This window comes from Rattus rattus, chromosome 12 (assembly GCF_011064425.1).
Source record: "Rattus rattus isolate New Zealand chromosome 12, Rrattus_CSIRO_v1, whole genome shotgun sequence".
Lineage (NCBI taxonomy): Eukaryota > Metazoa > Chordata > Mammalia > Rodentia > Muridae > Rattus > Rattus rattus.
In genome coordinates this window covers 70,548,355-70,573,751 of record NC_046165.1, presented here as the reverse complement: position 1 = coordinate 70,573,751, position 25,397 = coordinate 70,548,355, and the positions used below count along the sequence as shown (strand labels likewise).

Here is a 25,397-nt window from a genome sequence, read left to right as displayed (position 1 = left end):
TAACTCATGAGAATGCGGTGGATGCTCTTTAAAAATTGGAATCAGAATTATATCCCTGTATTCGGGAGCAGAGGCAGATGTATCTCTGTGAGTTCGAGGCCAGCCTGGTCTATATACTGAGTACCATAGTTACATGGCGAGACCCTGTCTAAAAAAAAAAAAAAAAAAAATGGCACCAGTACAACTTCCTCAAAAAAAAAAAAAAGTTTACCAGTGTCCTGTTTCCTATTTCCATACATATTCTTGCAAATAACATACATATTCTTGCAAATAACATACACTTCCCTTCCTAGCATTAGTCATGTCTGTGATCATCTGTCTTCCCTAGACTCAATGTCTTATCTGGACTGTTTTTACCTATCCTTACAATCTCCAAACCCATTCATTACTTCTTCGATTCTGTTGGGTGAGAACCAAATTTTTCTGACTCGTCTACACTTGATCGTACCATGATCAGAAAACAAACGTTAAAATGATGCAGAAGGCTGCACAATGAGGTTCGTTAGATGCGACACTTCTGAGTTACCCTAAATTTTCAAAGGCTGGAGGACGTCCAGGAAAGGTCTTGGAAACAACTGAAAAGGATTCGGTCGCAGTTATCTCGACCACCTCGGAGGATGCAAAATGCACGCGCGGGACAGTTCCTCCTCGGAGGATGTAAGATGCACGCGGGGGACAGTTCCTCCTCGGAGGATGTAAGATGCACGCGCGGGACAGTTCCTCCTATTCAGAACATACAGCCGGCAGCGGACTCTCACTTCCGTACGATGACCCAAGATGGTGGGACCCGCGATTGAAAACCACATTCAAGATGTCGGCTTCCGGTTTTCCCCCGCAGCGTCCTGCGTGGCTACCGGAGCCACGCCCACTTCCGGTTCCTTTGCTCCAGCATGGCTGCCTTAGGGACCTGGCTGTCCAGTGAGTGATTGTGAGGTTGGGAACCCGGGGGCCGCGGGGCAACAGCCCTCTAACTCGCTACTCTTCCAGTAGGTGTCCGGAGGTTGCACAGTAGTGCAGTGGCGCGGGCCGGCAGCCAGTGGCGACTCCAGTGAGTGCCGGGCGGGGACGCGGCGGGACCTGGCATCCCGCCGATTACTCACCCCCACTGTTTTTCCCCCACCCAGGCAAGGGCTGGCTGCCAACCCTTCCGGCTATGGGCCCCTCACGGAGCTTCCTGACTGGTCTTTCGCGGGTGAGCCTTGATGTCAAGGTTTTTTTTCTTTTTCCTCTGAGACCACCCCGTTGTAGGGATTGGGGGGCGTGTCTGGGAAAATACTGAACCTTTTACTTAGGCAAGAGTTCGAAGCTCTAATTTTGTCTGACTACATAGCTGAGTGTTAGTTCACCCCTGAAGTTTTAGCTTTGGAGAGTTGAGGCAGAGGGATTGCTGTGAGGCAAATGCTATGTAGGGAACCCCTGATTATCCTGAACTACATTGTAGAATGAGACCCTGTGTATCAATAAATAATAAAAAGGCTAAGGAAAGTAATCTGTAGGGGATCGTGCCCAGAAGATACAAGATAATTCTAACTTGGGCTGTCCTGGGGCTGGAAGTGTGTGTGACTTTTATCCCCTCAGAAGTGGTATTTTGAGAATTTGGTTGCAAATACACAAGGAATTCTTTGAAAAGCTGCTGAAGAGAACACTGAAGATCCCTACAACTCTGAATATGGCAGACTCAATACAGGGAAGTCTCTTTAAAAAAAAAAAAAAAAAGCGAATGAGCTGGCGACACGCCTCGAGACACACCTCTAATGCAGTGGCTGTTCTTCCGGAGGATTTGGGATCGATTCTCAACACCCACATGGTGACTCAAAATTGCTTGTAACTCCAGTTCCATGATCTCTGATGTCATCTTTAAGCTCCCACCTGTACCATGCACCCACACGGTGCTCAGACATACATGCAAGGAAAACACCCAATCACATTAAGATAAAACTTTTAAAAGGGTAATGACACATACCTGCAATCAGCACTCAGGAGGCAGAAGCACTCAGAGCTACATTGTCAAACCTCGCCTCAAAAAATCAAAAGCGGGGAAGAAAAAAAAAAAACCCTGCATTTTATTATACAGTGAGATGAAGTTTAGCAAAGACTTACACTGAGTGAAGGGTTTCTGAAGGGAAAAGTGAATTCAGCATGGCAGACCACCCTAGGTCCATGCTATTGACAGGGTTAAATGATAGGACCATGCCTAGGAACTCGTTTTCATGATTCTGTTGTACCTCACCATGGATGCTAGATGAGTTTCAGCTTTGGTTGTGAACTGGGTTCCTCTTCAGTATTATTTTTGGTGAGCAGAACTGGGACCTGAACCTAGGGCCTCACACATGCTGTCCCCGACCCCAACCATAGTCGGTGTGAACTGAAGAGGAAAGCTAGAGATTTACTCTCTTCTTAATTCCTATCACACCAGTGTTTGGACAAGATGCCCAGACCACATTGAACACTTTGCCTTTCTTTCAATTTTATTGCCTTTCTTTCAATTTTATCTGTAGATGGCCGCCCTGCTCCCCCAATGAAAGGCCAACTTCGAAGAGAAGCTCAAAGGGAGAAGCTTGCAGTGAGTGGCTGGAACTCCAGCAAAGGCTATGTTTATAATTGGAGGAGGAAATTTTAAGTCATCATTTATCTTTGTTTCCTTTAAGATTGGTTTTTATTTTACATGTATGTGTTTGGCCTGTGTGGATGTATGTTCGTGGTACCTGTAGAGGGTAGAGGAGGGTGTCAGATCCCCCTGGAACTGCCAATTACAGATGGTTGTAAGCTCCAGGGTGGCTATTGGGAATTGAACCTGGGTCCCATGCAAGAGCAGAAAGTATTCTTTAACCACTGAGTCATCTCTCCAGTCCCATAAATTAGAATTTGTTTTAAGCTGTGTTGCATTTGAACTACTGTTTGGCAATGCTTGAAATAAAACCCAGGGCTTTCTGCCTGCTAGACAAGCCCACCAGCAGCAGCCATTTCTCCAGTCCTTACGCCCAACTAACTGACTTCTTTCTTTCTTTTCTTTCTTTCAATGAGGCATACAGACACAGGCCAGCCTCAAACTCACAAGAGATGGGCCTGCCTTTACCTCTCTAGTACTAGGATCAAAGGATGTTTATCACCCTACCTGGCCCAAACCAGATGTTGTAATAGTACTGTGAGAAGGGAAGACTGGAACGGGGCAGGCACTAGTTGCAGACACCAACAGCAGACGTTCCTCGGCGTCATGTTGCTGTCAGCGTACACATTGTCAGCGTGAAGGAAGCATCAGAATCTAGCTGAACACTCTTGGCTTTGGGGGAGAGAGGATATCTGCTCAGTGCCGCATATGCTGGAGCCCCAGATGTTACTTGTTCTTTTCCTGTCCGTTTCAGAGACGAGTTGTGCTGCTGACACAGGAAATGGATGCAGGATTACAGGCATGGAAGCTCAGGCAGCAGAAACTGCAGGAGGAAAGGAAGCAGAAACATGACCTTAAACCTAAAGGGACGTCACTGAGGAACCCACTTCCAAATCAATAAAAAGCTCCTGTCCCACTTTCCCAGCCTCTCTGCCTTCCTTTTCTACCATCCGAATGTTTTATCCCAGGTAGAACGAAGTCATTTTTCTCCCGCCGTTTGTATTGATAGCAAAAGACCTCAGGCACCGGGAGGAACTTAAAACCACTGCCTGCCAGGCTTGGCCCAATGCCCTTAGTCCTCGCTCCATTCCAGTTCAGCCAGATCTTGCTCTGGGATTATTTTGCCCCTGGTGCTGAAGAACGCGCCCAGAGCCTTACAAAAGCTAAGCACACCACCACCCTCCCACTTAGCATGCATGCTTGGGATTTTAATCCTCTTCCTTGCTGGTCCAAGGGCTAACCCAGCTAAGAGCAGCAACTGCTCTGTGAGAGAAGGTAAGGGGCAGCAGCAGTTTTCCTGGTTTTACCCCTCATGCCTCTGTCACTAACAGCCCATACACAGCTCAGATGCTTACAGTTGGCATTCAATAAATGTTCTGTTGAAAAGGCTTCCATCTGAGGTTCTTTTTTCTTTTTGAGACACGGTCTCATGATAGCTTTGGCTGTCCTGAAACTGGCCAGGTAGACCAAGCTGCTTTGCAATCACAAAGATCCTCCTGCCTCTGTCTGGATTTTAAAGCTATGTGCCACTACACCTGGCAGAGAGAAGTCCCTTTCTTAACAAGAAGCTAGTATCTGGGTACATGGTCCAAGAGACACCCACACTGGAAGGCTAACAGGAAGGATTAAACTCAGGGTCTTCTGCAGAAGGAGTTGTGATCAGACTAAATACTAGAGGCCGAAGAGGGCCCTGTATCTCACCCCCACCCCCACACAATGTCTCTGCCCATGACCTAGCAACCATTCATTTTATTGATCATGAGCCCTCCCCTAGATTCTGGAGGCAAGGACCTTTGTTCCCATTTCAGTGCTCAATGTTTGGCTTCCAACTTTCCACCACTAAGCTAGTACTCGTGGATTCCTGGAGCTTCCTACCTGGCCTTATCCCTCCCCTCTGCCCTTACCCCTTCCCTTGATTTCCTTCCCTCTCCCACTGCCTTCCTCTCGCTGACCAAAGGCAATTCTTGGATCTTACATTTCGCTGATGGTCGAGTTTTCTGTCTCCCACACTTTTCCTGCCTCTGTCCCACTGCTTGGTGTTTTTCCAGATTTTCTCAACCTCTTATCTGTCTCCGTCTCTGAGTGCCTCATGCAGCCTGTTCTCCCTCTTCCCTGCCTGCCTCTCCTTTTGTTCTCACAGCCAGCCATCACGGAAGCAGCACTCCAAGGAACTGTCTCCACTTGTAAAGACTGAACAAAACTCCAAAACCCTACCTCCCAATCCTCCCTCTTCCAACAACTTTCATCAAACTTTTATCAGGCTTCCCCCAATCCTGTGACCTTGAACCCTTTTCCTACCCGGGCAGTCACATTTAATGGAACAGCCAGATTGTAAAAGTCATTAATAAAGGGGTGGGTCCCCAAATTCAAAGTAATTGTGTTGACTGTTGGGCAGTGGCTTTTGTTACAGCCTTAAGTTTGGGGCAAGAGGAGGAGGAGGCTGTCCACAGGTCTCAGTATACAATCCCCTTGTTAGTAAATGTCCCTTCTCCCAACCTTCTTCAAGGCATGGAAGAGTTCATGTCTCCAACATCTCTAGCTATCAGGCCTCCCAATACTTAAACATTAAACACTCTCAAGTGAGACATGCTGAATACTACGGGAATCAGGCCACCCAAAAAATGCTTAGGAAGAGAAAGTCTTCCGCATCCCGTCCCCTGGGACACCAAGGCTCCTAGTTAGTTGTCGGCTGTGGCCTCAACCCCTGCAGATGGCAGACTGCACCACAGAAAAGGCAACTTTTTTTTTCCTTCTCTCCTCTTGGCTGTAATTGGATTCAGGCTGAAACAACCACGTCCCCACCAGAAAAGGAGGGCATTGGGGCGGGGGCGGAGGAGAGGCTGTGGGAGAAGGGAGGGACCAAAGGAGAGAGCAGAGAGGGCTTCCAACTCAGTTCGCCGACTAAGCAGAAGAAAGATCAAAAAACGGAAAAGAGAAGAGCAAACAGGCATTTCCAGGAGCAATTCCCTCACCTCCAAGGCGACTGCGCTCTAGGAATCCACATTCCGTTCCTTTAGAAGACAAAGGCGCCCAAGAGAGCAGCGGCGCGACCCCAGGGCGTGGGCCCCGCCGCGGAGCCCGCACCGCCCGGCGCCCCGACGCCGCGGACCATGTCTCCCGCCCCTCGACCCTCCCGCAGCCTCCTGCTCCCCCTGCTCACGCTCGGCACCACGCTCGCCTCCCTCGGCTGGGCCCAAAGCAGCAACTTCAGCCCCGAAGTAAGTGAGCTCCTCCGGCCCTTCCCGGAGTTTCGCCTGCCGGGTAGGCGAGCCCGGGGGTCTCCAAGGGGACAGCCCCTGCTGAGAGCTGGGCTCTGGGGGGGCTCTGCTGCTCCAGCCTTTGTTTTTCTCCCCTCATCTGCAAACTTGCAAGTCGATCCAACTTTTGCCCGCTTCCAACAACCCCCTCTGCCGCCACCGACTCTGTCCCATTCCTCCCTTCCCTGAAAGAACTCTGCAGTGGGGCCCGGGCCTCGCTTTCCCAAGCTCTGCGCGCGATGTGGCACCAGGCGGGAGCCTCAGAAACTCTGGACCCCGCTCCAATCCCGCGCCGTCCGGGCCGGTGTCACACGCGAGTTGTTCCTTCAGTTTGGCAGCGCTCAGGTGCCCGCGGCCCTGCACGGGCGCATCTGTACCAAGTGGGGGCGTCCGGGGAGCCCGAGCGGTACCCGCCTCCCCCTGGACCGCCCTCGGTGCGGGCCGCCGGCCCTGGCGTCGAAGGTCGCGGCGGGCCGAACTTCCGCGCACACAAAGCTCTTCTTGTGAGCAGTGGGGCTCAGTCTGGCCACCGCCTCCGGCGTCCTCCACACCCCTGCCGGTGCCTTCGGGGGCCCTTTTTTGTTGTTCATTGTTTTTCTGCATTGATCGCCCAGAGACTAGGGGGAATCGCTGGACGAGTAAATTGAGGGCGGGCCTGGGTCTCCCTCCAAGTGTCCCAACTGACTTTGGCGTTCCCACCCCCATCCTCAACTCTTCCGTGATCGTAGCCCACCCCGGTCCTGAAGGAAGCGGCGTGGGAGTAGTCCGAGGAAGTTTTCCCTCCCTCTCTTATTTTGGGGTGAAGGTGGGAGACAGATTTAATCAGCTTCTTATTTTGGGCCATCCCAACCCACTCAGCCTGGTGAGGACTTGGGTGTGGTAGGGAAGGGCAGGGAAGGGCCCAAAATGCAGGATATGGTCTGGATTTGACTCCTTCTGTTATGGGCCCAGGCCGGGTCGCACCCTCGGAATGAACCTCTCCAGAGCACATGCTGCCTGTGCCCCTGAAGAGACCTAGGGCTGAAAGGACAAGTGTAGCCCTAAGAGTGGGGCCTCAGTTGTGTATGGAAACTAGAAAGAGTAAAATCCCCCCTGAGACTGAAAAACCAAACCCTATTTTCAGAGAGCGCCTAACAAAAGGAGCCTCTGGAAAACTGCCCACCGCCAACTTTTTTTTTCCCCTCCCCAGCCTCCAGTAGGTGCCCTAGGGGAGGGGCGGCAGCTCTGGCTTCGCTCTAAGTGGGTCATGGTCTTCCCAGAGCCAGAACCACCATTTGCTTCTGGAACCCAGTAGGATGGGAAGCTGAGGGAGGGCGGGACAGAGGCCGGGATCCAAGACTTGGTGTAGAGCTGGAGAGACCCCACCCTCTCAGCCTCCTAAAGTGGGAGGTGTTCCTTGACTTTCTCATAGGGAATGCCCTGCAGTTATTGATCAAGACAACGCCAGCCAGCTGGGTCCTGCCACCCAACAGAGTTGCCCGTCCTCAGGCCAAGCTGAAGGGAGAGGGGCTCTGAGGTAGCTAGGTCCCTTTCACCAGGCCTCCACAGCGCCACACCAGCTCCAGGACAGCCCTCTCTCTTCCCGTTGGTGTGTCTGGTGCTTTTCCCTTCCCCCCACTCAGCCGCAGACACCAGAGTCCTCTCCTGTGGTTTCAGTCTCATAGTCTGTGGTTCTTGCCTGGCTCTGAGATGGAGAAAGAAACTTGCCCAGTCCGGGAGAGGAAGAAAATGGGGACAGTTTCTTTCCTGGCTTTGTGATGCTCTTCCGGGGAGTCCTTTTCCTGACAAAGCATCCATTTTGCTCCACAGGGTGCTGGGCCGGGTTTTTGAGTGTGCTTACTTAGACTTTGTCTGCGTCTCGAAAGGCTCATAGGAAAGGGATTTCTCCAGAACGCCTGTTTCTCCTGCCAGCTTCCCTTCTCCTACTCTAGGAGTATTTCCTCAATTTAGATAAGGGTTGAGGACCTGGCTTCCCTCCTCCCGTCTTTCAGCTTGTGGGTGGAGGGGGTGGGGGAAGCTGGCCCCTCCCACTTTCACCTATCCCCAATCCTGAAGCCGCGTCGTTACCCCAGCAGGGGTCAGAGCTTACAGGTGAGGCTGGGAGCAAAGGGAGTTTCCTACATACTTGGCACAGGCCACAGCGCATGTCAGGGCAAGCCTTCAGATCCGAGGGGACAGCTCTGGAGTTCCACACCCTGCTGGGCCTCTCTGACACACAAGAGGTTAAAATCCTGTACCCTGAGATACAGGTGATGCTAGGGTTGTTTGGCCAGTCTTATTGGCTGAGGAAAGGCTGGGTTGTTTACAACACAAGCCTTTGTCAACACTCTTGTCAGCCTTGAGGGGATCACTTCCTGGAACTGTGTTGCAATTCCTGCCCTATTGGGCTCAGGTCCTAAGTCAGCTGCTCCTGAATCACCCCCAGACCCCACACAAGAGCATTGCTCCACCATGGGTGCCCAAACCAGAAGAGGAAGAGCATCGTGTGTACCCATAGATCATCCTAATGACCATGGATAGGTAGGAGAAGAAGGCTCCGAGGCAGCTTTTACCACTTCCCTTCCAAATGCCTGTTCTAGGCAACTAGAAACCCTCTCTGGTCTCCTTAAAAAAAAAGGTAAAACTGAAATAGGACCAGAGCTATCAGGGTCGTGTCTCCCAAAAAGAATTCAAACATCCTCATAGTCTATACATAACATGGCTTGCTTGGCTCTCCAAGCCTAGATTCCTGGGTCACAGAGTATTTATTTAGGGTTATGGCTTATTAGTCACCACCCTAAAGAGTACAGCTTTGCCATCATCATCAAACCTTACCCCTGACTCCTTTTCTAGCCTCCTTAAAAATATTTCTGCTGGGAGGGTCCTAGAAATGTGGCGCTTCTGTTCCAGAGACTCCCTCACCCCCACTCTACAGTTCTTCCTACCATGGGCATAACCTATTTTCAAATGGGACATGCCATATTTTCAAAATGCTGGAGAGAATGACAGCTCTAAGAAGACATTTTAAGGCGTGGCAAAATGCTTGCTTTGCAAGAACGAGGGCCTGGATTTGAACTCTAGTGCAGGGAGATGGGGAGGGGGCGTTGGTGACACACTTGTAATGTCAGTTCTGGAGAGGCAGAGGGAGGGAAAGCCCTGAGGCATCCAGCCTGACCTTATAGGTAAGCCACAGCTCCCAAAGAACACACCAGAGATTGACCTCTGGCCTCCACATACATGTACAGACAAACTAAAACTATGCTAAAAACTCTTTCAACTTTCTAATGCTCTTATTTCCAAGAGCACTGTAGCTCAGGAGCAATGGCTCCCCACAACCTTGTATCTGTCTGCACCCTGTCACCCCTGAGGACAAGCCATACTCAGGTCTAGGGTAGAGTTCAGGCCAACAGTTAGCCCGAGAGTTCCTGCCAGAACCAGTTTGAGAGCCTGTCCTATTTTTTCACCTTAAATCAAGGACATCTACCAGACACTGTGGAGGGGCAGGTGGGCCCCTTGGACCAAGTGGAAATTCTCTAAGCCACACCCCTCTCCTGACAGGCTTGGCTGCAGCAGTATGGCTACCTACCTCCAGGGGACCTGCGTACCCACACACAACGCTCACCCCAGTCACTCTCAGCTGCCATTGCCGCCATGCAAAGGTTCTATGGTTTACAAGTGACAGGCAAGGCTGATTCGGACACGATGAAGTAAGTTTCTGGCCTCCACTGACCACGCTGAATACCAGAAATGTTTCCACTTAAACATGCCTCTGGTGCCCTTTCCTACTCACCTCAGTATCTGGCCTTTCCCTACACTGACATACACCAAGCCTCACCCACCACTGACCTGGGACCAGGGACCAAGACCCTGGGTCAACTGCAGCGCTGCACTCTGCCCCTTGAAGATGGTTCTGTTTTATATACTACACTGACTCTGTTGTTTTCACCCCAGGGCTATGAGGCGCCCTCGCTGTGGTGTTCCAGATAAGTTTGGGACCGAGATCAAGGCCAATGTTCGGAGGAAGCGCTATGCCATTCAGGGCCTCAAGTGGCAGCATAATGAGATCACTTTCTGGTGAGTCCCCAGCCTAGCGATGTCTCTTACGGGCAGTCCCCTCCCCTATTAGCTGTGCTATGTCGAGTCTAAGGTGGCCTGTGCCACTGGCCATTCCTAGGGAGCGGGAAGGAAAATCGCTCTAATCTTGCAGAGAACTGCAGCTATTTTGGAGGACATGGACTCTAGTGGCAACACCCCAAGCCTGTGTACACACACACACACACACACACACACACACACACACACACACACACACACGTAGCATGTATATGAGATGTGTATATGCAGTAGCAGGGTCTGGCAAGGTGGGTGGGCAGTTCTGTCAGAGCTAGGAGAGTAGAGGAACTTTGCCTCTTTTATCCAAATGTTTCCCTTCTCTACCCTCATGTCTGGTTGTAGCATCCAGAATTATACCCCCAAGGTGGGCGAGTATGCCACATTCGAAGCCATTCGGAAAGCCTTCCGGGTATGGGAGAGTGCCACGCCACTGCGCTTCCGGGAAGTGCCCTATGCCTACATCCGGGAGGGTCATGAGAAGCAGGCTGACATCATGATCTTGTTTGCTGAGGGTTTCCATGGCGACAGCACACCCTTTGATGGTGAAGGAGGCTTCCTGGCTCATGCCTATTTCCCAGGCCCCAATATTGGAGGGGATACCCACTTTGATTCTGCTGAGCCCTGGACTGTCCAAAATGAGGATCTAAATGGTGAGTAAGGGAACCCTGGGTTCTACCCTGTGCAGAGTCTGCAGTCACTTGTATATAGAAGGTTCTCCTTCCAAGGTCTAAGCTAGCAGGGTGTAGCGGCCAGCCTGCTCTACATAGTAAGTTCTAGGCCAGCCTGGGCTACATAATGAGACCCATAAATCAATAAAATTAAAAAATGAATCTAAGTGCTGAGGCAGGAGGATTGTGAGTTTGAGGCCTGCCTAGACTGGATAACAAGACTCTGTCTCAAAACAAGAAAAACAACAACAGCTAAGTTATTAGCCATAGAACCTAGTGTGAGCATGCAGGACTCTTGCTTTAAGTTGTTTATTTCTGTTGCTCGACATTACTACCTGATTGACTTGTCAATCACAGATTTAAAAGTTCTCCCTTCTCACCCACTTCTCCAGGCAAACATGATCCTAGCTTCTGGGAGAAACTGAGCTCCACAGTATAGGTTTTCCTGGGACTGGGATTCTGCCCCAGGCACCCCACTTCCCCCAGAGGAGGGTAGTGACTGCCTTTGGGTTTTCTGAACCAAACAGGAAGCTGACCCTCAAGGCTTAATCACTTGAGGTGGAAAACATGACCAGCAGGCTTATCTGTGAAACTGGAGTCTGGTGGGGACACAGGGAGCTTAACCAAGTTCTTACCGTCTCCATCCCTCTAGGGAATGACATCTTCTTGGTGGCTGTGCATGAGTTGGGGCATGCCCTAGGCCTGGAACATTCCAACGACCCCTCCGCCATCATGGCTCCCTTTTACCAGTGGATGGACACAGAGAATTTCGTGTTGCCTGATGACGATCGCCGCGGCATCCAGCAACTTTATGGTGAGTTATGCATCCCCATACCTACTCCTCTGTCTGTGCGCTTGTCCCCTCTTGGCCTCTGGTCTGCATTTTCCCCCCCATCATGCTGTGAAGTCCACACACACATACACATACACACACATGCATGCACACACGCACACACACATACTTACACATACACATGCACACACATACACACACATACACACACATGCACACACACACACACACACACACACACACACACCACACCACTCTTCATTGCCTCTATTAGCTACCATTTTTGAAAAGCTTTTCTTTGCTTTGCATATGTAACTGTATTGCCTCGTGTACGTATATGCACCACGTGCATGCCTGGTGCCTGTGAAGTCCCAAAAAGGACACTGGGTCTCCTGAAACTGCCATGTGAGCCCTAGGAACCAAACTTGGGTCCTCTCTAGGAACTGCAGATGCTCCTAATCAGGGAGCCACATCCCCACCCCTCAGCTCCAGCTTTTTGAGCACACCTGTTGGACACGCCCAATGAATGAATGGATGAAGCCAGCTACTTCATCCTTCTAAAGCCCATTTATATTCTTTTTTTTTTTTTAATATTTGTTCTTATCAAGGTGTGTGTGTGTGTGTGTGTGTGTGTGTGTGTGTGTGTGTGTGTGTCCACAGACACACTAGACTTCCTAGAACTAGGGTAATAGGTTGTTGTCAGCTCTGGGAACCAAACCCCCATCCTCTGCAAGAGCAGTAAATGCTTTAACCGCGGAGCCATCTCTGCAGCACTGCCACCCCCCTCACACTTTCTAAGGGCGTTGTCTGCTTATCTGTCTGTCCTTCCATCCTCTCTGCTCCAAAGTCTGAAGTACCCCCTATTGTTCTCTTCCTCAGGAAGCAAGTCAGGGTCACCCACAAAGATGCCCCCTCAACCCAGAACCACCTCTAGGCCCTCTGTCCCAGATAAGCCCAGAAACCCCACCTATGGGCCCAACATCTGTGATGGGAACTTTGACACCGTGGCCATGCTCCGAGGAGAGATGTTTGTCTTCAAGGTGAGAGGAAAGGAAGAAATAGGATTGTATGAGGGGACAGAAGGACTCGCAGCAAGGATGGTGGATGGATATAATGATAGAAGGACTGAAAATAAAACCATAGAGCCCAGGGCAGTGGGGCAGCCTTGGGGACTGAAGAAGACTGAGGCATAAGGCATAATGTGTTCTCCCGCATCTTTACTGGTTTCTAGGAGCGATGGTTCTGGCGGGTGAGGAATAACCAAGTGATGGACGGATACCCAATGCCCATTGGCCAATTCTGGAGGGGCCTGCCTGCATCCATCAACACTGCCTATGAGAGGAAGGATGGCAAATTTGTTTTCTTCAAAGGTAACCAGGAAGAGTCTCCTTGGATGAGTTGATTCCACTTCACTCCCAGAGACCTCACAGATTGGACCCAGATTCTTCCCTTCTCTCCTATCCCAGGAGATAAGCACTGGGTGTTTGACGAAGCTTCCCTGGAACCCGGATACCCCAAGCACATTAAGGAGCTGGGCCGAGGACTGCCCACGGACAAGATCGATGCAGCTCTCTTCTGGATGCCCAACGGGAAGACCTACTTCTTCCGGGGAAATAAGTAAGACCTCAGATCCTTAACCCTAAGCCTCTCTACTCAGAAATTACTACCACAGCCACCCTCATCCCTAAATTCTGAAGAAAGCCCTGCCTCCCAAGGTTGTTGCCCTGGAAAAGGAACTTGCTAATCCTTTGCTGTTACCTAGCATTAGACAGTTTTTCTTAGTGCTGCCTGAGTGGGCTGTGACCGGGTCACCATTTCAAACCTGGTCATTTGATGCCTCCTGCCCCTAGCACTGTGCCTCCTCCCCAGCCACCAGGGTGCCTGCCTTCACCTGCATAAAGACAACAGTCTACACACTATCATTAAGGGGTTGCTAGTGGCTCCTTACAGCCTGCACCCTCCCTTCCACCTCCTCCTTCCGCTTCTTTCAGCTGCAGGCCCTCATTACTCAAAACCCCTGTCCCCAACCATGACCCTAGCTACCCTTTGTCCTGAGTCTGCTCACCTCTGAGGGCATGCCCAGTATCCAACCACTCCCCTTTCCGTCCCCTCCCCCAGGTACTACCGCTTCAATGAGGAGTTCAGGGCAGTGGACAGCGAATACCCCAAAAACATCAAAGTCTGGGAAGGAATCCCTGAGTCTCCCAGAGGCTCATTCATGGGTAGTGATGAAGGTGAGTGAGAAGGGCGGGCTTGGGGAGCCGAGGAAATGCAGAAAGGCGGGTCTTTTGGAAAGCAGTGGGGGCTGGTGGCTTGCCAGGAAATAGCCAAGTGCTTTCATATGGAGTACCCTCAGTCTTTCCAAGCTCCCAAGTTAGCACTGGGCTGAGCGCTAAGCTTAGCTAGCCATCACACTAACTTTCTTCTCTGTTCTCTCTCTGGGGCCTTCCTGGACCCCGCCCCCTCCCCGGCTTGGTTCTTGTCCTCTTCGGCTGTCTTCCTGGGGCCCTTCAGTCTTCACATACTTCTACAAGGGGAACAAATACTGGAAATTCAACAACCAGAAGCTGAAGGTAGAGCCCGGGTACCCCAAGTCAGCTCTGCGGGACTGGATGGGCTGCCCTTCGGGGGGCCGGCCCGACGAGGGGACCGAGGAGGAGACGGAGGTGATCATCATCGAGGTGGATGAGGAGGGCAGCGGAGCCGTGAGTGCAGCTGCTGTTGTTCTGCCGGTGCTGCTGCTGCTCCTGGTACTGGCAGTGGGCCTTGCTGTCTTCTTCTTCAGACGCCATGGGACACCCAAGCGACTGCTTTACTGCCAGCGTTCACTGCTGGACAAGGTCTGACCCCCACCACTGGCCCACCCGCTTCTACCACAAGGACTTTGCCTCCTCCGAAGGCCAGTGGCAGCCGGTGGTGGCAGGTGGGCTGTTCTCACCCATCCTGGGCTCCTTCCCTCCAGCCTCCCTTCCCAGTCCCTAATTGGCCTCTCCCACCCTCACCCCAGCCTTGCTTCATCCATAGGTGGGTCCCTTGAGGGCTGAGCAGAAGATGGTCTGGCCTCTGGCCCTCAAGGGACCCTCATAGCTTGGTGTGTGTCCAACCCTATTTGAATGTTGTCAAGGCTCTGCACTTGAAGGCAGGACCCTCTGACCTTACAGGCAAAGGCCAAACGGGGTCATCTGCTTCTCTTCCATCCCCCTAACTACATATCTTAAATCTCTGAACTCTGACCTCAGGAGGCTTTGGGCATATGAGCCCTATACGTACCAAGTGTACCCAGTTGGCAGCCTCCCGTCACTCTGACTAAAAAGCATCTTAAGAGTGCATATTTGGAGGTGGAAAGATTGTTCAGTTACCCTAAAGACTTTGAAAGAAAGAAAGAAAGAAAGAAAGAAAGAAAGAAAGAAAGAAAGAAAGAAAGAAAGAAAGAAAGAAACTCACAGAGAGTCTTGGTGGCTTGGACAGCCAAGTTCCTCTCCACAAAGATCTTCCTCTCTCCAACCCAGCCTGGAGAACCTTCGAAAGGAGCCTGAGCCATTAAGGACTAAATGGGTCTGAGGAAACCCTCGGCAACCCTGCCCCCCGCCCCCGAATGTTAGCCTTGGCTGTCAAGTTCAAGGTTGGAAGAGCTGAAACCAGGGGGAATGGTTCCGGGTGGAGTGAGGTCAAGGGGAGACAGCAGGATCGGGAGCATGAAGGATGAGCCTCATGGCTCTGCAGGAAAAGACCTTGTCCAAATGCAGGTAGCTGGGGCTGGGACCCAAAGACAGCAGGCAGAGGGGGCAGCAAATGCAGTGTGCTGGCGGCAGTGTATTCCTGGGGGGTCTGGGCAGACGTCAGTGCACACACAGGACACTGGTACCCAGGAGTGGGCACATTTCGTTAGATGTCTCAGAGAGGGTCTTAAGGAAGCCACACTGGCCCCTTTTTGTCCCCTTGCACACAGCCTAGAAGGAAAGGATAAGAATTGATACGGGAATAAACAGAGCATGCGTACAGGGACTCAATGGAGACCAGAGGAGGCTGTCAGCTGCCTGGGCTTGCTCAGTCTTCCTCACTGCCCTAGTGAGGCAGGTGTCTGGGTGCTCTTGGTTAGGGTGGGCCTCCCCTTTCCTGATGCAGGCACTCCTCAGCCCATTTTACTTATGTCCTGCCCTTCCTCTTCCCCACCCAGTTGACCCATTTGAAGTCTCCTTCAGCCACTGAAGGTGGTCATGGTACTGGGGACTTGGGAGAGTGAGACCCTGTGGAGGGAGAGGAGAGGAGAGTGTCTGGGTGAGGGTTGGGGATAGGGGTGAACGGTGCTGGAAGCCCAGCTAAATTTCTGTCTTGTTTGGGTTTTTTTTTGTTTTGTTTAATGTATATTTTTATTATAATTATTATATATGAATGCCATTCAAATCGTTCCTTTTTGTTAACAAGGGGCATGGGGAGGGTGGGGGGCGGAGGGGGGAAGAGGTGGCTGACCCCAGAAACCTGCAGGGCGGGGCTGGGTCAGTGCTCTCGAAGGACATTTTTTGACCTTGTTCAACCTTTCCACGAAGAATAAACTGTGTTTCACATCCTTTGTGTGACTACAGCTTGGTGTAGGGGTGGATGAGGTGTGGGTAAGCAGGGCTAGGAAGAGCAGACGTTGAGGACAGCATTTCCCCGTGATGCAGGGTTGAGTATTTGTCATAAATATTTATTCTTAGACTGATAGAATTTAAGAGTTGCAGTTGGGGAACAAGTCATACCCCACTGGAGGTTAGAGAACTGACTGGAAGAACCCAGCTTTCTCCCCCCGCCAGAAGCCTTAAAAGGCTACCTTTGAGAACCAAGGCTGCCGGAGTAGAAGGAAGTGGTCAAGCTGAGACCATTTGGAAAATCTTCCTAAATTGCATTATTCTGTCGTGTGATCTTGCCACATAACGTGTTTCCTCATAAATCTGTCCCTGAAGCAAGGGCATTCCCATGATCACATAGTCTGAAGTCTAGCGACAGGCCTCAGGACCTAAGAAGGTTCTGCTAAATCCAGGCATGGTATACGCATCTTTATTCTCAGCACTTTGGGGCAGGGGCAGGCACATTTCTGGGAGTTTAAGGCCAGCCTGGTCTACATGAATAAGATCTAAGCCAGATGGGGCTACATAGTAAGACCCTGCCTTTAAAGGGAGCGGGGAATAAGGGGGAGGTGGTGGTTCTCAGAGGCCTGAGACTGCTGTTGGATCAGGAGACTAGGGAATTAAAAAGAAAGAGGTCCCCATGGTTTGCACTCCTAAGAGTGTCCTCTCCCCAGCAGAACAATGTTTCTCAATTGCCCAGAAGAACCAGGACCCTCAGGTTGGAAGGGTAGAATAACAAGGCTTTGTTTCCATTTTCCGTAGAAACTGCTGCCCTAGACAGGGTTCCCAGGCTGTTGACCCTCCCTTCCTCCAAAACCAGCCTGAAGGGAGGGGTCAGCTCAGCTGCTGAGTCAGCTCAGCTGGAGGAGAGCAGCCCCCTTCTCCCGCCTTCCCTTCCTGCCTCAGCCCAGTCTTCCCTGGGCTCCTGCCCAGGTCCTCCACAGCCTGCCTTTCCGAGCCTGGCTCCACCTAAGCCCTCTTCCCTCCAGCTGCTCAGCAGGGTAGTTGGGGTGATGACTTTGGCAGATGGGGTACCCTGCCTCCCTGCCAGCCAGCAACCCTGACCCTGTGCCTGGTCACCTGTGCTTCCACTGCCAGCAGCTGTTTGCCAGGGCCTGTGTGTCTCAGTGAAGTTAGGAACAGCCTCCACCACCACCCTCTCCCCCCAAAAAAACCGACTGGAACCCCGAGAAGGTGGCTCTGGGGACACCAGGGGCATCTAGGGGTAATCAAGCCCGTGCATGTGACAAAAAAGAAAGAAAAAAAAGTAAAAGATGAGCTAATGATGGCCCCTTTGTGTTTTCGTGGTCCACATCTGGAGGCAATTACAGATGTTATCCAGAGGGAATTCTGCAAAACACAGCTGGAGCCAGGGGAAGAGCCCAGGAGGGGGCATTGCCAGAGAGAAGAGGAGGGGGAGCCCAGGGATGGAGTGCGGTTTCCCCATCACGAGGAAATTGTTTGGCTGGGATTCTGGAATCACAAGACGCTGTCTGAAGCCAAGGGAGAAATGGGAATGCAGACCTGGAGACAAAGGGAGATGAGCTGGACAAGAGAGTCTGCGCAGAACGGACCGTGGGGCGGAGGCTGAGTGTCTGGTGCTGATGATACACTTGAGCCTGCCCACCCCACCCCGGGACCTTGGAAGATGCCTTCGTGGTCATACGGTCCCACTTGAGTGAGCCACCATGTCAGGATAGGATGACAGGAGGCAGAGGGCCCTCTGGCTCCCAAGGACCTGCAAAGTGTTTTCACTGGCCTGGCCTGGCCGATTTGTCTGCTGGGCCTGACCCACTTTCTGTGGTTCCAAGTTCCTTTATTCGAAAGCAGTGCTTGTGAGTTGGGGCAGCCAGGAGGAACCAGTTGGATATGTGAGGAGGTTTAGGCTGCCCGGAGGACACTGGGCTAAGAAGATACCAGAGTAAGGGAGCGAGGGCCAAGAAGGAACAGCAGACCGTCCACCAACACCGGTGGGGTGAGGGGACTCTTTTTCTGTACTCCCCCTTTCCAGGGATCCGGATACCCGCAGGTCCAAAGCCTCTTGGGCTTCCAGTCCAGCAGGCCAGGGAAGGGACAACCTAAGAGGAACTGTACCCTCCAAAAGAGAATATAGCAGAGAGACTTCTCCACACACTACAGTCTGCTTATCCCTGCTGGTCCTTCCCTGCCCATTCCCAGTGCCTTTACCCCATCAAAACAGAATTCCCAGCTACCTTCCACCTCTGTATCCTCCTTGCCCTCGCTGTAGGCTGGAGAATTAGCAACTGCTGAGGCCTTCATTATACAGAGCAACCGTGCAAGATCTCGGTTTGAACAAGTTCCTTAGTTCAAATAAGTCCCATATCGGAAGCTAAGGACGTGGTGGCCTGGTGCTTGAACATTTGCCTAACATAAGCAGTGCCGAATTTGGTCCTCAAAGCTGCAAAACAAAACTAAGACCCAAATGAAACTGGGTGGTGGTTCTATGGAAGCAGATTCCGACAAGGTTCCTTGGGCATCTCCTGCAGTGTAGCCCCACGAGGCTGGTATGCTCTGGGGGAACTGTCAGTATATCTGTGTCTGCTTGTTGGACCATGCAGCAGATCAGTGAAGGCAATGAGAGTTGGGAGGACGGGGCATGGGAGAGGTTCCAATCTGCAGCCTACTCCTTTGCTTCTCAGGGGTAGGAGCGAGTGTTTGGAAGGAAGAAAGGCGAGGGCCGCAGTGACCCAGGAACTGGAGGGGCTGAAGGTACTTACACCCAACAGCAGTTGGGGTGTTGGTGAACACCTTGATAAGAATAAGAGCCTTCTGAGGAACGGCTACTAGTCCCACAAGTCCCCAGAAAACTCCAGCCTAAGCTCAGACAGTTGTCTAAAGTTTCCTTACCAGGTTTGTACCCATCCCGAATCGAAGTCTCTTTCTTCTTTAGGATACAGTTTCCTATACCCACCCCTACCCCTAGGGCTTAGTGCCGTTCCCCCTCAGTCTTAGGGCGACCCCGTGGCAGACTGCACTGCACTGGGGCTAAATAGCCAGGGCCTGGAAGGCAGGCAGGCAGGCCCCACTGGACAGAAACCAGCTTCCCAGTGAGCTCATACACATACTTTCCATGCTGGTCCGGTGCCAATGGCTTAGTTCCTTCCAAGCCCGCCTTCCCCAAGCCAGGCTCAGCCCGTTCCGTGCTCCCTTGCCACTCGTCCTGGTGCTCCACAGCCCGACCATTAGACTCCACAGACCAGGGCTGTCATCACATCCCAGGGTAGCAGCTTACTCTGTATCTCTGCTGAGGCCAGGTGCCCCCTAAACAATTTATCCCCAGTCATCTCTCGGCCTTTGTACTTTAAAGAGATAATCTGGGGGCTGCAGAGATGGCTCAGTGGTTAAGAGCCCCGACTGCTCTTCCAGGGGTCCTGAGTTCAATTCCCAGCAACTACATGGTGGCTCACAACCATCTGTAAAGAAATCTGATCCCATCTTCTGGTGTATCTGAAGACAGCTACAGTGTACTTATTTATAATAAATGAATAAATCTTAAAAAGAGAGAGAGAGAGAGAGAGAGAGAGAGAGAGAGAGAGAGAGAGAGAGAGAGATCAGCTGCTTCACAAAGACCCGGGTCTGTGGCTGGGGGTGGGCACCTCAGCTGGTAGAGGACTTGCCTACCACGTGCAAGACCTTAGCTAGATCCCAACACCACACAAACCCAGGCATTATGACACACATCCATAACCCTAGCCCTCAGGAGACTGAAACAGGAAGATCGGAAGTGCCAGCTTAGGTTACATGAGACACTGTCTGAAAAAAGACACCTGGGTAGAAAATGACAGGAGAGGCGGCACTCTAATGGATGTCGGAAGGGCATCCTCTGAGTGCCCGGGGTAGCTCACTGACTCAGGGACCAGATGGGTCTGATGGGAACTGCCTCAGCACTGCTCATATCCTGCTCATTCACTGGATTTCCCATTCCAGCCACTTCCCTAACTCAAGGGAGGGGGGGTCCAGTCAGGGCAAGGCCAGGCTGCCCACAAAAGAGGAATTAAAAAATGGCTTCTTGGGCTGGAGAGATGGCTCAGTGGTTAAGAGCACTGACTGCTCTTCCAGAGGTTCTGAGTTCAAATCCCAGCAACCACATGGTGGCTCACAACCATCTGTAATGAAATCTGGTGCCCTCTTCTGGTGTGTCTGAAAACAGTGAATGTGTACTTACATATAATAAATATAAATAAAAATGGCTTCTTGGCTAGCTGTCATGGCACACACACTCTGGAGGCAGAGGCAGGCAGATCTCTAATTTCAAAGCAAGCCTGGTTTACAGAACAAATTCCTGGACAGATGGGGTTCCACAGAGAGAAGCCTTGTCTTGAAAAATCAAAACAAACAAAAAAACAGGCAAAAAACAAAAGATAAACAAAACCCAGCTCCTTACAAGTTAGTGGGAAAGAATAAATGACAATGTATTATATGACTATAAAAAATAGAACCAAGGGGTTGGGGATTTAGCTCAGTGGTAGAGCGCTTGCCTAGCGAGCGCAAGGCCCTGGGTTCGGTCCCCAGCTCCGGAAAAAAAAAAAAAAAAAAATAGAACCAGTATCTTTAAAGGACCCGTGTGCCCCCCGAATTCTCTCCATTAGAGGGACCAAGTCCTTGAATGTTGAACTATTTCTTTGCCTTTCTTTCTTTTTAAGGTTTAGTTTTACTTTATATGTGTGAGTATTTTGCTTGCATGTGAGTGCACCAGATGCAGGTCCAGTTCCCACAATGGCCAGAAAAGGGCATGGGAGTTCCACACAATTGTGAGTCTCCTTGTTCAGCTGGGAACTGAACTTGGGTCCTCTGGGAGAGCAGTCATGACCTCCCCAGCTGTCTCTGCAGCTCTGAGACTTTCCTGTTTCTCATGGTGGCACTGATGTCATTTTCTTTGTTCGTTCTTGTTGTCAAGCTTCCCTCCTGACGGGACGTGTAGCTACATTCTGTGTCTTTGCTGCAGCTCACCTCCTTGTACAAAGAGTTTGGTTTTTTAGCTGGTATGTGCAGTCACCAGGCTTGGTCCTCTTCACGAGGTAGAGCAGCAGCGTGCTGGCATTTTAGTTTGCATTTCTGTAAATCCTAATGAAGTTGAGCACTCCCTACCCTTCATGCTTTCGTTATATGTTGTTCTGTTCGTCTTGCCTCAGCCTTCTAAATTAGGGAAATTACAGGCCTATATGCTACACATATTTGTGTATGCGCACGCACGCACGCACGCTCGCTCGTGATGGGGGTGGGCATGCACAGCACACAAGTGGAGATGGCTCTCTCCTTGCTGAGCCATCTCATCTGCCCTCTTCCTCAGTGTTTTGTTTTGTTTTTTTGTAAGAGTACTTATTTATCTATTTATATAAGTTACACACAAGAAGAAGGCATCAGATCCCATTACAGATGGTTGTGAGCCACCACGTGGTTGCTGGGACTTGAACTCAGGACCTCTGGAAGAGCAGTCAGTGCTCTTAACCGCTAAGCCATCTCTCCAGCCCCTTTCAGTGTTTTTTAAAAAGCTGCTTTGAAGATACATCTTGGGAGTTGGAGAGATGATGGCTCAGTGGTTAAGAGCACTGTCTACTCTTCCAGAGGTTCTGAGTTCAACTCCCAGCACCCACATGATGGCTCGCAAGCATCAGTAATGGGATCTGATGACCTTCTCTGTCATGCAGGCGTACATGCAAATAGAGCACACGTATGGAGAGATATCCTGGACACAATGATGTCTCTGTGAGTATATTCAGCCACAACAGAGGATTCTTATCTATACCTACCTACTTGTCTAGACAGGATCTCAAGTAACCCAGGCTGGCCTCCAACTCCCTATGTAGCCAAAATTAACCAAGGATAACTTCTTCCTCTTCTCCTCCTCCTTCTTTTTCCTCCTCATCCTCTGAGACTTTTTCTGTGAACTCACTCTGTAGACCAGGCTAGCCTCAAACTCAGGGATTGGCCTGCCTCTGCCCTGCCCCCATCCACCAGTGCAAGTACTGATGGTGTGCACCACCAGCACCACCATCTCAGCCATGATTGTTGTTGTTGTTAAGATTTATTTTATTTTATTTTTTCTTTTTCTTTTTTTCGGAGCTGGGGACCGAACCCAGAGCCTTGCGCTTGCTAGACAAGCGCTCTACCACTGAGCTAAATCCCCAACCCCAAGATTTATTTTATATATGTGAGTACACTGTAGCTGTCTTCAGACACACTAGAAAAAGAGAGCATTGAATCCTGTCATGGATGGTTGCTGGGAACTGAACTCAGGAAGTCAGTGCTGTTTTTTTTCAGAGCTGGGGACCGAACCCAGGGCCTTGCGCTTGCTAGGCAAGCGCTCTACCACTGAGCTAAATCCCCAACCCCAAAGTCAGTGCTCTTAACTGCTGAGCCATCATCTCTCCAGCCCCAGCTGTGGACTTCTGGTCCTTACATCTACCCTTTTTCTGTTCCTTTGGAACAGAATCTGACCTGAAGCTTATTACATGAGATCCTGCATCTGAATCAATCAATCAATCAATCAATCAATCAGCCAAGATCAATAGTAGAGCCCTTGTCCAGCATGAGCAAGGGCCTCCTTGGGTTGGATTCCTAGTATGGGAAAAGAAAAAGAATGTAGAGAAATGCATCCAGGTAGAAGTTCATGCATACCTTTTTTATCTGCCGAGCCATCTGCTGTGTCACTCCAGGATTCATCCCCTATATCCTCTACAAGACCCGTCCTTAAACTGGGAGAGGTATTAGGCTGTGTTGGCCCAGCTCTTGAGATTTCACAACTTCGGGTGCTGACCAGCCCAGCCTTCACCCAGTCCTGAAGAGCCCACAGGGTACCCCTTCCTGCATCCTTCTAACCTCTAAGGCAGACATCTCCAACTGTCTCAGTGGTCTTTACTGTCCTGTGACTCAGAGACCAACCCTCCCCCATACCCACCTTGTGCGAGCCCACAGGTACGTTCTAAGAGAAGGGAAGCTGGACAGAAAGCTAGAGGAGTACACGTCCCACTCAGTGGGGACCCACCCACCTCTACAGCAGAAACCAGCCGGGCAGGGTTTGCAGGGTGGTGTCGCCCCCTTGTGTTCGGCGTTAGGATTGGTCGTCGACCTCGGGAACACAGAACCTAGGCAAGAATAAAACCGGTCGGAACCAAAGAAACCACCAGCCTCCCTCCCACTTTCCATGTTTCCTCTCTAGACACCTGTACTTAAAGGGGTGGAACTACGGGCCAGACGGGGCCCACAGCTGTTCTTAGCCTCGCAACCACCGAAACAAAAGGTCAGAGTTTCCGTCGCTGTCCACTCTGGCCTAGGTGAGGGGATTAGTGGGCAGTCAGCTCACAGAGCGTCCTGGACGGTCCGCAGAAGGAGGCTCTTCTGCATCCTCAGAGCTGCGAGCCGCCACACTGCCCCCCCCCCGCGTGGGCTCCGTAGACGCTGATTATTCCGCCATGCCTGTGCTGGGGACCTCAAGGTCAGGAGCTTAATTAAGACCATGGGAGTCCGTCCCTAAGTCTCACATTTCTAGTTTTTTTCTTCCTTCCTTCCTTCCTTCCTTCCTTCCTTCCTTCCTTCCTTCTTCGTTCTTTCGTTCCTTTCTTTCTTTCTTTCTTCTCCTCCTCCTCCCCCTCTCCCTCCCCCTCCTCCTCCTTCTCCTCCCCGCCCCCCGTCTATCTGTCAATATATATATATATATACATATATATATATACATATACATATATATATATATATATATTCCCCCAAGACAAGGTTTTCCTCTACTCCCTGGCTGTCAGTTAAAGTTGTGGGACATCACACCCAACTAATGTCTAGTCTAGTTTTGTAGTTCAAAAACCCCCATATCTTTTTTTTTTTTTTTTTTTCTTTTTTTTGAGCTGGGGACCCGAACCCAGGGCCTTAAGCTTCCTAGGCAAGCGCTCTACCACTGAGCTAAATCCCCAACCCCAAAACCCCCATATCTTTAGAATAGCACTATATTGTAACAAATTTTTCATTTGGTAAATTTTAAGGGAGGGGGAGGCTATTTGCTTGCTTGCTTGCTTGCTCGTTGCTTAGACAATGTCTCGCTATGTAGCATTGGCTGGCCTGCTGGCCTTGAAATGACAAACACCCACCAGCCTCTGCCTCCTCAATCCTGGAGTTACAGGTAGGAATTACCATGCCTACTGAAATCTAAATATTTTATGTATCAGGCCTTTTAAGATATATCTTAATATCTGGGCATATTGGCAATGACCTCTCATCCTATCTCTGTGAGGGACTCTGAGGGAGAGGCAGACATAGTGATACAAGTTCAGGGTCATCCTGGTCTATGTAGCCAGCTCTAGGCCAGACAGAACTACAGAGCAAAGCACTGTCTTAAAAAAAAAAAAAAAAAAAAAAAAAAGATACAGCTTAGTGTTTTTCAATTTTGAAATCTACAAGACTCAAACATAATTAAAGTCACTAAACCTGGGAGGCACGCCCTACGCCACATAAGAAAGAGATAAAGCGGATTCTTTTTTCTCCCTGAAGCACAGACTAGCACCATAGCTATGTGGTAGGTGTAGGGTCTGCCTCTCCCTTCACACAGGTTTTCCAGCTTGAAGTCTGTGTGTGTGTGTGTGTGTGTGTGTGTGTGTGTGTGTGTGTGTGTGTGTGTGTGTGTGTGTGTGTGTGTACAGGTAGACAGGATCTGGATCTGGCTCAGAATGGCTCCTAACTGAAGATCCTCCCTGAGGATTACAGAATTCTACCATCCAAGGCAGCAAGGCGGCAGCTTCTTCTCCTTCTCCTTCTTTCTCCTCCTCCTCTTCCTCCTCCTTCTTCTCCTTCTCCTTCTTTCTCCTCCTCCTCTTCCTCCTCCTTCTTCTCCTCTTCACCTTCTTCAATAAAGGGCTCACTAAGCAGGGCAGTGATGGCACACATTTCATCACAGCATCAATGACAGCACTTGGGAGGCAGAGGCAGGTGGATCTCTATAAATTCAAGGCCAGTCTGTTCTCCAGTCTCCAGATCCAGTTCCAAAACAACCAAGGCTACACAGAGAAACCCTGTCTCTAAAAATAAAATAAAATAAAATAAATAAGATTGGGTCTCACTATGTAGCCTTGGCTGGCCTAGAACTCTCTCCCTGTGTAGCCCAAACTCACAGAGATCCACCTGCCTCTACCTCCCAAATGCTGGGATTGAAGACGTGCACTACGGCTGGGGATTTAGCTCAGGGGTAGAGCATTTGCCTAGCAAGCATCTGGCTCTGGATTTAGTTCTCAGCTAAGGAACAAAGAGGCTCCTCAGCCCAAGGCTTCTGTACGTGAATCTTGAACTGAGGCATTTACAGAACTCACCTCCTAAAACACCTTCCTGAACCTTCCCTTCACACCCCGTGTGCGCTTCCTGTCCCTCGAT

At 50.7% G+C, this 25,397-nt stretch overlaps 2 protein-coding genes across 2 annotated transcripts; both read left to right on the top strand.

The window, feature by feature from the left end:
- The first annotated feature begins 903 nt into the window (after positions 1-903).
- Mrpl52 (mitochondrial ribosomal protein L52) lies at positions 904-3,528 on the top strand. The gene is made up of 4 exons (XM_032917998.1): positions 904-1,048; positions 1,125-1,192; positions 2,499-2,563; positions 3,363-3,528. The coding sequence occupies exons 3-4, from the start codon at positions 2,519-2,521 to the stop codon at positions 3,507-3,509; spliced, it is 192 nt and encodes a 63-aa protein (XP_032773889.1). The 5' UTR covers positions 904-1,048; positions 1,125-1,192; positions 2,499-2,518; the 3' UTR covers positions 3,510-3,528.
- A 1,899-nt stretch (positions 3,529-5,427) lies between these two features.
- On the top strand, positions 5,428-15,983 carry Mmp14 (matrix metallopeptidase 14). The gene is made up of 10 exons (XM_032917757.1): positions 5,428-5,826; positions 9,403-9,551; positions 9,796-9,918; positions 10,300-10,607; positions 11,278-11,439; positions 12,298-12,458; positions 12,650-12,788; positions 12,885-13,035; positions 13,537-13,652; positions 13,933-15,983. Exons 1-10 carry the CDS (start codon positions 5,719-5,721, stop codon positions 14,262-14,264), a joined length of 1,749 nt encoding a protein of 582 aa, XP_032773648.1. The 5' UTR covers positions 5,428-5,718; the 3' UTR covers positions 14,265-15,983.
- Positions 15,984-25,397: the final 9,414 nt, after the last annotated feature.

Excerpts from the sequence above, each read along its gene's own strand:
- Mrpl52 (XM_032917998.1), top strand. The coding sequence starts at position 2,519 with ATGAAAGGCCAACTTCGAAGAGAAGCTCAAAGGGAGAAGCTTGCA. Across the intron at positions 2,564-3,362 it reads CTCAAAGGGAGAAGCTTGCA|AGACGAGTTGTGCTGCTGAC; the intron begins GTGAGTGGCTGG and ends TGTCCGTTTCAG.
- Mmp14 (XM_032917757.1), top strand. The coding sequence starts at position 5,719 with ATGTCTCCCGCCCCTCGACCCTCCCGCAGCCTCCTGCTCCCCCTGCTC. Across the intron at positions 9,552-9,795 it reads GCTGATTCGGACACGATGAA|GGCTATGAGGCGCCCTCGCT; the intron begins GTAAGTTTCTGG and ends TTTTCACCCCAG. Across the intron at positions 10,608-11,277 it reads CCAAAATGAGGATCTAAATG|GGAATGACATCTTCTTGGTG; the intron begins GTGAGTAAGGGA and ends CCATCCCTCTAG.